This window comes from Erpetoichthys calabaricus, chromosome 1 (assembly GCF_900747795.2).
Source record: "Erpetoichthys calabaricus chromosome 1, fErpCal1.3, whole genome shotgun sequence".
NCBI lineage: Eukaryota > Metazoa > Chordata > Cladistia > Polypteriformes > Polypteridae > Erpetoichthys > Erpetoichthys calabaricus.
In genome coordinates this window covers 213,269,985-213,282,398 of record NC_041394.2, presented here as the reverse complement: position 1 = coordinate 213,282,398, position 12,414 = coordinate 213,269,985, and the positions used below count along the sequence as shown (strand labels likewise).

The following is a 12,414-nucleotide window of genomic DNA, read 5'->3' as shown; positions in this document are numbered from 1 at the left end:
GGAGATTCTGGTCCACCATCCGGCGTCTCAGGAAGGGGAAGCAGTGCAGTGTCAACACTGTATATGGTGGGGATGGTGCGCTGCTGACCTCGACTCGGGACGTTGTGGGTCGGTGGGGGGAATACTTCGAAGACCTCCTCAATCCCATTAACATGCCTTCCAATGAGGAAGCAGAGCCTGGGGACTCAGAGGTGGGCTCCCCCATCTCTGGGACTGAGGTCACCGAGGTGGTCAAAAAACTCCTTGGTGGCAGGGCCCCGGGGGTGGATGAGATACGCCCGGAGTTCCTCAAGGCTCTGGATGTTGTAGGACTGTCTTGGCTGACACGCCTCTGCAACATCGCATGGACATCAGGGACAGTGCCTCTGGATTGGCAGACCGGGGTGGTGGTCCCCCTCTTTAAGAAGGGGGATCGGAGGGTGTGTTCCAACTACAGAGGGATCACACTCCTCAGCCTCCCTGGAAAAGTCTATTCAGGGGTCCTGGAGAGGAGGGTCCGTCGGATAGTCGAGCCTCGGATTCAGGAGGAACAGTGTGGTTTTCGTCCTGGTCGCGGAACAGTGGACCAGCTCTATACCCTTAGCAGGGTCCTGGAGGGTGCATGGGAGTTTGCCCAACCAGTCTACATGTGTTTTGTGGACTTAGAAAAGGCATTCGACCGTGTCCCTCGGGGAATCCTGTGGGGGGTACTCCGAGAGTATGGGGTACCGGCCCCCCTGATAAGGGCTGTTCAGTCCCTGTACGATCGGTGCCAGAGCTTGGTCCGCATTGCCGGCAGTAAGTCGAACCCGTTTCCAGTGAGAGTTGGACTCCGCCAGGGCTGCCCTTTGTCACCGATTCTGTTCATAACTTTTATGGACAGAATTTCTAGGCGCAGCCAGGGTGTTGAGGGGGTCCGGTTTGGTGGGCTCAGGATTGGGTCACTGCTTTTTGCAGATGATGTTGTCCTGTTTGCTTCATCAGGCCGTGATCTTCAGCTCTCTCTGGATCGGTTCGCAGCCGAGTGTGAAGCGGCTGGGATGAGAATCAGCACCTCCAAATCCGAGACCATGGTCCTCAGCCGGAAAAGGGTGGAGTGCCCTCTCAGGGTTGGTAGCGAGATCCTGCCCCAAGTGGAGGAGTTCAAGTATCTCGGGGTCTTGTTCACGAGTGAGGGAAGAATGGAGCGTGAGATCGACAGGCGGATCGGTGCGGCATCCGCAGTAATGCGGGCATTGCATCGGTCTGTCGTGGTGAAAAAGGAGCTGAGCCGCAAGGCGAAGCTCTCAATTTACCAGTCGATCTATGTTCCTACCCTCACCTATGGTCATGAGCTATGGGTAGTGACCGAAAGAACGAGATCGCGAATACAAGCGGCTGAAATGAGTTTCCTCCGCAGGGTGTCTGGGCTTTCCCTTAAAGATAGGGTGAGAAGCTCAGTCATCCGGGAGGGGCTCAGAGTAGAACCGCTGCTCCTCCGCATCGAGAGGAGTCAGATGAGGTGGCTCGGGCATCTGATCAGGATGCCTCCTGGACGCCTCCCTGGTGAGGTGTTCCGGGCACGTCCAACCGGGAGGAGGCCCCGGGGAAGACCCAGGACACGCTGGAGGGACTATGTCTCTCGACTGGCCTGGGAACGCCTTGGGATTCTCCCGGAAGAGCTAGAAGAAGTGGCCGGGGAGAGGGAAGTCTGGGCATCTCTGCTCAAGCTGCTGCCCCCGCGACCCGACCTCGGATAAGCGGGAGACAATGGATGGATGGATGGATGGATGGATAAACAAATACTCAATGCCGAAAATGACAGACAGAAAGACATTCATTTTACAATATAGACAAAATGTGAAGAAATAAAACAGGTCATGATAAGATATATGCATTTCTTCCATGTTCACAAAGTAATATCTTATAACAGTTAAGCAGTGAAGTTAAACTGTAGTTGTTGGATAAAATCTGTTATAAAAATCACACGTAAAGCAGAAGTTCTGCAACGGTATGAAAGAGAAACTTTTCTTCCCCACTATGTCAAGCAGATAAAAATTCTCTGATTAGCCTGTTTCCTGTTTTATTTGAAGTCAGTACTTAACTATTATTTTGCTTCTATTTGTAGTGTTAATCACAAGGCAGGAACACAGAATGCATTGTCTTGTTCTCAGCACCCAAATTAAGACTGGCTTTGATTTGAAATTAACAAAGCCTCAGTTAGTGGCATAGCAGAGCATTTACAGTACATCTGTAAAAAAAAGTAATTGAGAACCACACTATATACTGCTTTTGCACTCTTGGTTTAATATTGCAAAAGTGATTTCACACGTAATTTTTATTGCTCCATTTTTACATGCAAATCTTCTTCTTTCGGTTGCTCCGTTTAGGGGTTGCCACAGTGGATCATCTTTATCCATATCTTCCTGTCCTCTACATCTTGCTCTGTCAAACCCATCACCTGCATGTCCCCTCTCACCACATCCATGAATCTTCTCTTAGGCCTTCTTCTTTTCCTCTTGCCTGGCAGCTCTATCCTTAACATCCTTTTCCCAATATACCCAGCATCTCTCCTCTGCACAGGTCCAAACCAATACAATCTCACCTCTCCAATGTTGTCTCCCAACCTTCCAACCTGAACTGACCCTCTAATGTACCGGTACTCATTTCTAATTCTGTCCATCTTTGTCATGCCCTATGCAAATCTTAACATCTTTAACTTTGCTATCTCCAGCTCTGTCTCTTGCTTTCTGGTCAGTGCCACTGTCTCCAACCCATATAACATAGCTGGTCTCACTACCATCCTGTAGACCTTCCCTTTCACTCTTCTGACACTCTTCTCCACCCATTCCACCCTGCCTGCACTCTCTTTTTCACCTCTCTTCCACAATCCCTGTTACTATGTACTGTACTAAATTTTTACATGCAAATAATGTGTTAAAATTTACAAAGTTTATGCAGGTAAAGGGAAGGACATGAGTTTGAAGACTACAGTTTAGTTTAGTACAAAACACTTTGTTTATAAGCATGGAGATAAATATCTTATTGTTAGAACCGGTGTTCTGCCACTACCATTATTGTCATTTGTTTTATGATAGATTGCAGATTCTTGATTTATTGTGTAATAAAAGCAAACAGCAACATAACCCTACTTTTAAAATGGAAGGTTGTTTATCATCAGTTTAGTGGGGAAACATCTGTAATGAGTGTAAAACATAGACATTTACTCATAGGAAATAAGATCCCAAGCAAAGGATATACTGTAATTTTGATAAGTCATTTTGATTTTTCATGTAATACTATTTAGTTTTACTCAGACCTAGTGTGGCAAATTACTAATGCTTATTTGTTTTAGTAAGAGTGCTATATTTCAATTCTTTTATTTAGATAAGTAGTATAGAGGACTGTATGTATGTTTCATTGTTCCTTTAATGTACATTGTATTAAAACAGAAACCTACAATATATAGTTAACTAGTTGATATAAAAAGTTTCCTAACATCCCTTTATTTATTGCCCAAATACTATAATGATTCCTCAAAAAGGTCAGGAATGCTAAGGTACACACATCTAAAGTATATTCTAAAGAATTGGAGCTTGGATCAAAAGGAGACAGAAGAATACAATAATTTAGTGTTAATTCAACTAAGCATTTAACAAGAGAAAATTAAAATATTTGCAAGCCAACCTGAAGACTTACTGTGACCGAGTCCAGTAACATGTACTGCTACTCTTTACTCTTTGAGGGCTGAATATTTTTTCCAAAATACTCAGTTTTCTGAAAAGCACACAAAGCAATGGTTACACACATAAGTCAACATAAAACATCTGTTGCTATATGCTTTGGCTGCTGGTGGCACATGTTTGGCGTCTCTGGCGGCAGTGGCTACATGGTAGCACCTCACTGGTCAGCAGGAATGCACGGTGGGCCAGCTGCCTGTCTGTCTTTGCACTGCAGGTGGGTGGTGGTGGCGGTTGCAGTGTGATGCAATATGGTTTGTACCTCTTGTCATCATAAGTGGTAGTCCTCCCAGGCAAACGCTGCTGTAGGCACATCAACTACGCGAAAGTGTTCAGTACCACGATCAGCTGGGGACCGATCAAATGATGCTGATACCTCACTTTCAATTCTGATATCCGTCTCCAGATCATGTGCATCAAACTCGGAGTCTGACAAGTCAGAGTCCTATTCAACGAAATTACATAAAACGTCCATGGAGTATTTTGCTTTGCACATTCGCTTTGGTCTCTCACCAGATGTCGGTGCCATTTCAGATGTTGTTTGCTCTTCGCCACTCATGCACGTGTAGGGGATCGAGGTTAAATCAACACAGCTATGTAACTTTATTTCTAGCAAAGAAAGTCAAACTTAAATGTAACGGTGAGTTTTGTTGCAGTTTACAGCTGATTTCCATGCTCTACTCCTGAATTTTGACAAAAGTCGACATCAGCCCAGAAAGAGTTAAATTACAATTCAATTCACAAACATAATGTTATCACAATATCCTGATTATTTATACATTCATAAAATGTAATAACTATTATTGTCTTCATACCACACATCTCTAAATCAGAAAGAAATTGTCAATTGCCTAACTGATTAAGAAATTAAACTGTGTCACAACAAACAACTAAAAATAGCAGCAAACAGTTATGTACAATGTATAGTTTCAAGACTATATATTCCCTTGTTAGTGACACCTATAATATTATGGCCAAAAACTAATGCAAAGTGTATCCCGAGGAAATTAGCAATATACACTCTTTCTGTAAGCATGGATCTAATATAAAATGCTGAGGTGTAGTCATATTTTCATGTGTTTCTAATGTACTGTTTCTTTATAATACAAAAAGCACAGCCTACAAAATAGTGCTCATATCTGAGTCCCTAACCAATACTTTCATACTTTTAATCATACTGCTTAAAATTCTGATTAGGTGACTGGCACCTTTAGACCAACATTCCTCAACTTGAACATTATCTGACATATGCATAGTACTGTGGCTGTAGTCTGTGTCCTAACAAAGATTTTAAGTAAAAATTCAGTGATTGGACATTTTAGTACATTTTAAGAATTTCAAAAAGACATGAAACTATAGCACTGGAAGATAACTGGCAGAGTAGAGTTGTATATGAACAAATTAAACAAGTTAGAAAATGTATGCATGGTATAACATTCAGGTGCATTCAAAGACAGTGCAGGCACTGTATTCCAATGGACTAATGTCAGTAGATAAGGTCTGCAGCCTTCTCAATCCATTTCAGGGTTTTCATAGCCCACCACGATTGGGCAAAAGGCTAGAAACAGGCCTGGACAGGATTCGTTCTAGTCCATCACAGAGACCATTTTCATGTACACATGGGAACACTTAAACACACACACACATCCCATATTCACACATACTGACAATTTGCGAATTAATTTATCTTTTAATATAATTTTAAAAAAATTTTAAAAAAAGACTTTTCTAATTTATTGTCTGGTCATTGTAACATTTATGACAAAGGTTAGGGAATAACTATGACAGTAAATTATAGGGTGACCAGATTTTGTCCACACAAAAAGCCCATTCTCATTTGTTTAATGCCTGCTTTATGTCACCATCAGAGAAGAGATCAGGGCACGGAGGGGGAAAAAAAGTTTAAATTTTTTAAAAATGTTATTTACTTTTATGCATAATTTCACAGGGTAAATCATTCATAGTTAGATAATTTTGTTTTCCTAGTTTGCATTTTATACTTTTCTGCCTTAAGAAGATCACTTAACTTACCTGTTCCAACACAAAGCATCAGGAGGACAGAGGTGCTGAAGCACTCATTCTCTTTTACTTTCGCTCAAGCAACTAAGAAGACTTTACTAAAGCTGAAACAATTTGCTGATACAGAGGTTTCTGCACGAGCTGACCTAGACTTGTTGATGGAGGATTGCAGTCCCATGCACGGAGATTTTGAAATGTTAAACATGTGTACAGAAGGAGCTGTTTGAAATATCACAACACAAATTGAACTATCTCGGTATCTTGAAAAATAAGTGTACTAAATTTCAACAAATTTTGCCCATGGGGGTCATAAAGTTGCTTTATGTGGAAAGACACATGAGCATGGCTATTAAAATAGGTACTTCTCACATTATATGCTGAAGCACCTAAAAAGGAGGAATACAAAAATTACACCACAGACTGAAGTATGAGGGAAAATAAAAGTACAAATATAAAATTTAAAGAAAGATACTATCTTTGTAACTGTCAATAAAGTAAGGCTTTTTCTAAATGTGTTACACTGAGCTTACCATTACGAAACACCCATCTTTCATTCACCTTTGAACCTATTTTAGTCAGTTTAGGATCATGGGCACCAAAACATATCTTAAAATCAAGAATCACCCGTGGACAGGGTATCCATTCATCGAGAGGCAAGCACAGGCATGCTCACTTATATGGAACCAGTTTGAAATCCCCATTAAACCTAACACACACACAACATTGAAATGTGTGAATAAAACTGGAGTACTGGCAAGATCCAGGCTGACACACAAATACATGCAAACACAGCACATATAGTGTCAAGATGAGGAACTGTGCAAAATATATAGTGTAAAAGCATGCTTTCAAAATAGCAAGACGATGCAAACAATTCAAATGTTCCAGATCAAAAGCTGAAAACAATAGAAAATATTGTTGAATGACAAAAAGAAAATGTTGTATGCTATGTTCAAAGATGATTCCTTAAAAATTACATAATAGGTCTGTTTTCACTTCTCTAAACCAAGAACCAAATTTGAAATCATCAAAAGGAGACCAAAATTGCAGAAGAGCATTCTCCCATTGTTTTGGTTTATTTCAAGTTTTATTTTAGAGAATGTACTGGTCTAAAAGCAAAGTTAAATTAGAACATCACAGATTTATGTTTATCTACAGACTGCTTAAACATGTCCCAGGTATATACCTTCATTTCAACTGTTAATACAGTGTTTTTTGACCTTTCTATAGAACTTTTTTTTTTATAAAATTAAGAAGCACAAGCAAGATGCAGCCTGCACAAATAAAAATAGTTTACAAATATTTTAAAAAGTTAGTCACATGTAACGTTTTGCAGTGTATTTGTGTGTTAGAAGGTTATTTTTTTTATGCAATCTGGCTATTAAATTATGCAAAACGGCAATGTCAAATCTGTTCTACTGATTGAAAATCCCTTAGCTGAACTATCGAGAACCTTGAATCATTGGCAAAGTTAATGCATTAAGACCTTCAAAGTAATACATACAGTGCTATGAAAAAGTATTTGCCCCATTCCTAATTTCCTCTATTAATGAAGACTTTTGATACTGAATGTTGTCAGGTCTTCATCTAAATTATTAAGTAAAGGGCAACTGAGTGAACAAATATTTTAGGGCTTATTTCACTTCTCTTCTAATGAACAGTGTACAATACATGCTAGAATACAAAGGTGGAGTGAAGTGAAGCCATGAGCTGAAAACAGAAATGATAGTGTTGGTTATATTACTTTTTTTCTCACAGGGAAAATGCAGCTTTGAAACAGTGATGATTTGTGAATGTCACAAATGCCTTTAAATGCGAGGTAATACTGCATATATATTCATACAATTCTCCATGACTGCACAAGTTAATATTAAAGCAACTGCATTCATGCAAGTCAGGATGCACATAAAGATTATTGCCCCAAGTGTGGATGAGCAACATACTGTATGTGCATCGCAAGCGATATCACAGTATCAACACAAAGGTGGTCGTTGATGCAAATTGTACTGTAGCATCCTAGAATATTATTCTGAAAAGAAACTGGGCTGGATGAGTGATTGACAGTGAAATGTCACACAAGTATGCTGATCTCTGCATTATATAAACCCCTAGAACATTCATACTTTACAAGACATAGAAGGTTCAGGAAGGCAGGCAGAGACTCCCAAGGGTTTGGAAAATTTGAGTTTCACAGAAGAAAAGGGAGGATGATAGAAAGACACACAACACACATTTTTGATAGATGACTGGGAACACTGGAAAAGTAGACACAACTTACAGCTGTGGCCATTCAGTAACTGTTGCTTTATGTGGCACGATTCTATTGAAAATACCGCTGTGGATCATTCATTGTTAAATAAACACTGCCTGTTATCATGCTTAACTTTCATTCAGTGTGTGTGTGTGTCTCAGTCTTTCCATCCCGATGCTTGTTAGAGTATTATTCTTCATGTTTTTCTGATGAAGTGCAAAAATTGTATGCAGTTTAGCAGAGTATCTTCCCATATTGTGTCTTCCTTCTTCATCTTCTCCTACTACTTTGAATATTATTGTTATCTTTGTGGTGAAACCTTAGCATTAGTATCAGAAACCTAGAAAGCATTATCATGAGTGGTAATTTGCAGCAAGTGGTGCCATAAAAACATGAAGTAATTTATTCTCAAACATGACCTACTACTCCTACCTTGGACAGGGGTAGGACGCTTTGTAACTACTTCTCATGTCTTACTCTGAGGTAAGATAAATTCTTATCCTAGTCAAACTTTTAGTACAATTCCTTAGAGTAATTCTGTGACACTTGATAAATATGGATTCAATAGTACATAGAATTGTCAGAAAGATCATGTGTATTCTGTGCTTATTGGCACTTTCCCAAAATATCCTTTCATTTGGATACATTCATGTAATTTGAACTAATAGATACCCTCTACTGGTGAAAATCTCAATAAAAAGGGGACATCTCCTCTGTAACTCAAAACTATTTAATAACAGTATTACATGAAATAGTATGATTCCACTGCAATGCTTATTGCTATACAATACACTACTAGAGTCTCAAAATACCAACCCAGAATATTATTTACAATGGATTAGGCTAAAATTTTGTTTCTTGACATATTAACCAGTAGCTAGTAAACAGAAATGAGATTTTATTACCTAGTACACTCCATGGGAGCTTCTATTATGTAAACGAACAATATATAGCATATGCCTGTACAGAGTCTTATTAAAATCTTTATGAAGGCATCATTAAATAAAGCCACCATACCCAACAAATGCAAAGCCACATTAACTCTTTGAGGTCTGAATATTTTTTCCAAAAAACAGTTTCTGAGTAGCAATGGTTTCACACAGAAATCAACATAAAACGTCTGTTGCTGCATGCTGTGGCTGCCAGTTTGCCAAGAATATGCCGCAGGTTTGCTGCCAGGCTGTCTTTGTGTGGCTGGGGCAGAAGCAGCAATGATCACAGTTGCAGTGCATTGCAATGTGGTTTCTACCTCTTATCATTGTTAAGTGGCAGGTCTACCTGGTGAACATTGTCAGTACCACGATTAGCTGGGGACCAATCAACTGAGGCTGGAACCTCACATTCATTTTTGATCACTTGTATCAAAATCGAAGTCCGACAAGTCATAGTCCAGTTCAGAGATAATAGGCAGAATGTTGTCTGCAGAGTATTTTGCTTTACGCATTCGCTTTGATCTCTCACCAGATGTCCGTCCCATTTTTGCCGTCGTTTGCGCCTTGCTACTCATGCGAGCACAAGAAATCTCAGTCAAACCAATTAATCTAATGTTACTGCAGACAACTAGAATCCAACTAAAACATAACACTTGGTTTTATCACAGTTTACAGCTGATTACCATCGTCAACTCCTCCTTTTGACAAAAGTCGACATCAGCCCTGAAAGAGTTAAACCATATGCAATTCAAAATCCCCAAAACTCACCCTCTATGGGTTAAGATTCTTTCAGTTAAAAACATTGTTACTCTGTGGCTTTTCAAACAGTCTTTGACACAATCATGATCCTAAACCATACATACTGTACATTATACAATGCAACGTGCTAAAATCAATATCAAACTATCTCTGGATAGTGTTTCACAGGTCATCATACATTTAAGCCAATAGCTTTTAGTTTCCTGTTTATTTTAAGACATACTGTATAAGAATAGTATTTGTTTCAGAATCATCACAATAACAATGTATTATTACTGTTTTAAAGAAATCAAACAGAAAGGGCTGATGCTTAATTACTGTCATTCCTAGAAAGTTTTATACCATAAAACAACTGACATATGCCATATAACACAATATAATAATGCTTCTGTGACAGCATGAAAAATGTCAGCTTGAAAAACACTAATCTGAGTTATTGTAACATAACCTATCTTCATGTTCCCACCGGGAATCTTAAAATTCAGCTTTGGTATTCATAAAGTTACAAAGTTGTCAATATTCTTTCAAGTGGTGACTCAATTGTTTTCCTTGTTTCTGTATATTTGTGTACATTAAATCATTGTATTATGGTGCCATCGGCTCATTGTATCTATTTTTTCAGCAGTAAATCTATGAGAAAGACAAGTTTGGAAATACATTTTAGTGTAAACTAATGGTGTCTCAAACAACAATTTTAACATGATTTGAAAATACATGAAAGATAACTGAAACATAATAGCATACTAAACAATAAGTTCTTGAGATTCATGGCCTTTAAGCTACCCTAGGTAAACATCTCTCTCCAAATTGAAGGCTGTCTTACAATTCCAAAACACTGTTTAGAAGTAGAGTAAAGTGGCAGTTAGCAGTGCTAGGGAATCAGGCGAGCTTTAATGCAGGAGAATCTGCTGTGCAAATCACATTGTTCTCGATTTTCAGCAAGACAGAAGTGCTGGTGAGTATGTGTGATAAAAAAGCAAGTATGTGCTTAAACAGAGGACCTAGACAATGTAAAACAGGCACTTGGTTATTCCTAAGAAGACAATACTTAAAGAAGAGCTCTCAAGAGGGCTTGCTGTCACTGACAAAATAACCTGAAATATTCAGCAGCTTATTGATCAAATGTGATGGCTTGAATGTTCCAACAATGCTCTTGTCACAAATTTTCAACTGTTCAGCCTTCATTAATGCACATTTTCGAAATGAAAAGGCTGTATACCATTACAAACAGATCTTCTGCAGTCACAGAAAGTGTATGAGAGGAATTTTATAAAAAAATAAGATGCTCACCGTTAGCCAATATGTACTCTGGGCTCCTAATTAGTATACTGGAGGTTGTGGTAACGCTTCTTAATATTAGCCCAAACACTGCAGAGTGTGAATGTGCTTTATCAGGCCTGAACCTCATCTTTCATAACAAGATGACCCACGTAATGTTTCAAGCTTGACAAATATTAATGCAGCTGCATACACAAATCACTGACTGTTGTCAACTAAAGGTGTATGGCACTGTAAACAAAATATTATACCTCAGAATAATCTTAAAGGTCAAACTGGAAAGATTTTTGACAGAGAATGTAATTGATGGGGTCTAAATTAGGTCCGAAAAAAAAATTGAGAATACAATACATTAATGCAGCATTTCAGTTAATTTTTGATAAAATACTTTCGTGTATATTGGAAAAAGATCACAAATCAACATGACACAATCCTTTTAAAAAAAATCAATTTACTAAAATATTCTCTCTATTGTGCACAACAAAATAGTTCAAATAAACATTGCTGTAAAAAGTTACAGGTAACCCTGCACTCCATATATTAAGTGGGTCTACCAGAAAGCATACCTGGACTACCAGGTTTGCAATGCTGGCAGCCCCCAGCATGGTACCATGTGCATTTACAATTTGTCCACCCCTGCACAGTACTGCACAAATGTTAGGTGGCATGTGAAGAAAAAAAAAAAATCTACAGACTTAGACACTTTAAATTTGAGTTATAAAGTGCAAGATAATAAGAGAAAATATCAATACATAAAAAAGAATACAGTTTTCTTTAGATAAATAAATTTATGAAAATGCTTGGGAGCACATGATAAAACATATTTTTATAATGTGAAAAACAAACCTCATTCATAAGTGAATCTCTGAGTAAATCTGTACAACATGCAGTAAACATGCAGAGAGTACATGGACACTTACCAACTCAATGAGCAACTTTAGCAAATTATAATTAAACAATCACTAAAATAAAATATTTTGTGTAATTACCTTGCGATCTGAAATCTTCCTCAAAGCAGTCTCTATTTAAAGCAAATTCTGGTTCTTCTGTGTAACTGTAGAGTTCTATAAAGAATATGAATACAGAAAAAACTTTTATAAACTTAAAAAAGCAGTACCCAAAATAGTGAATAACAACATTTCTGCAATACTTGTAGCAAGGACAGGCATGGTTACTAAGGTTTCTGTTGGTGTAGTTCACAAAGTCTCTATTCACATTCCAGGTTATTCCATAAGGAAAAATGTCTTCAACTACTAGTGTAAACTAGTAGGTTTCAGTGTGATTATGGGTATTCTCTGTAGATCCACATATTTTACATTAAATTATGTAGAATAAGGAAATGTCTTGCATCAGTCAAACTTCTCTTTTTTCCTCTATGGTTCTACTTTGTCAAGTTTCTAATTTAATATATTTACTAAGCTTGATTTATTCTGTCATAACACAGTATATGCTCCCTTGTGGTACAATGCACAGGACC

The 12,414-nt window shown here is 38.5% G+C and overlaps 1 protein-coding gene across 2 annotated transcripts in view; it reads right to left on the bottom strand.

Annotated features, from left to right (window-relative positions):
* The window catches only part of strip2 (striatin interacting protein 2), a 173,651-nt gene that overhangs the window by 127,827 nt on the left and 33,410 nt on the right, over window positions 1-12,414 (bottom strand). For both annotated transcript variants that reach the window (XM_051923656.1, XM_028811371.2), the window contains exon 3: window positions 11,927-12,001. In XM_051923656.1, coding sequence (XP_051779616.1) covers window positions 11,927-12,001 — 75 coding nt within the window. The remainder of the gene's footprint in view (window positions 1-11,926; window positions 12,002-12,414) is intronic.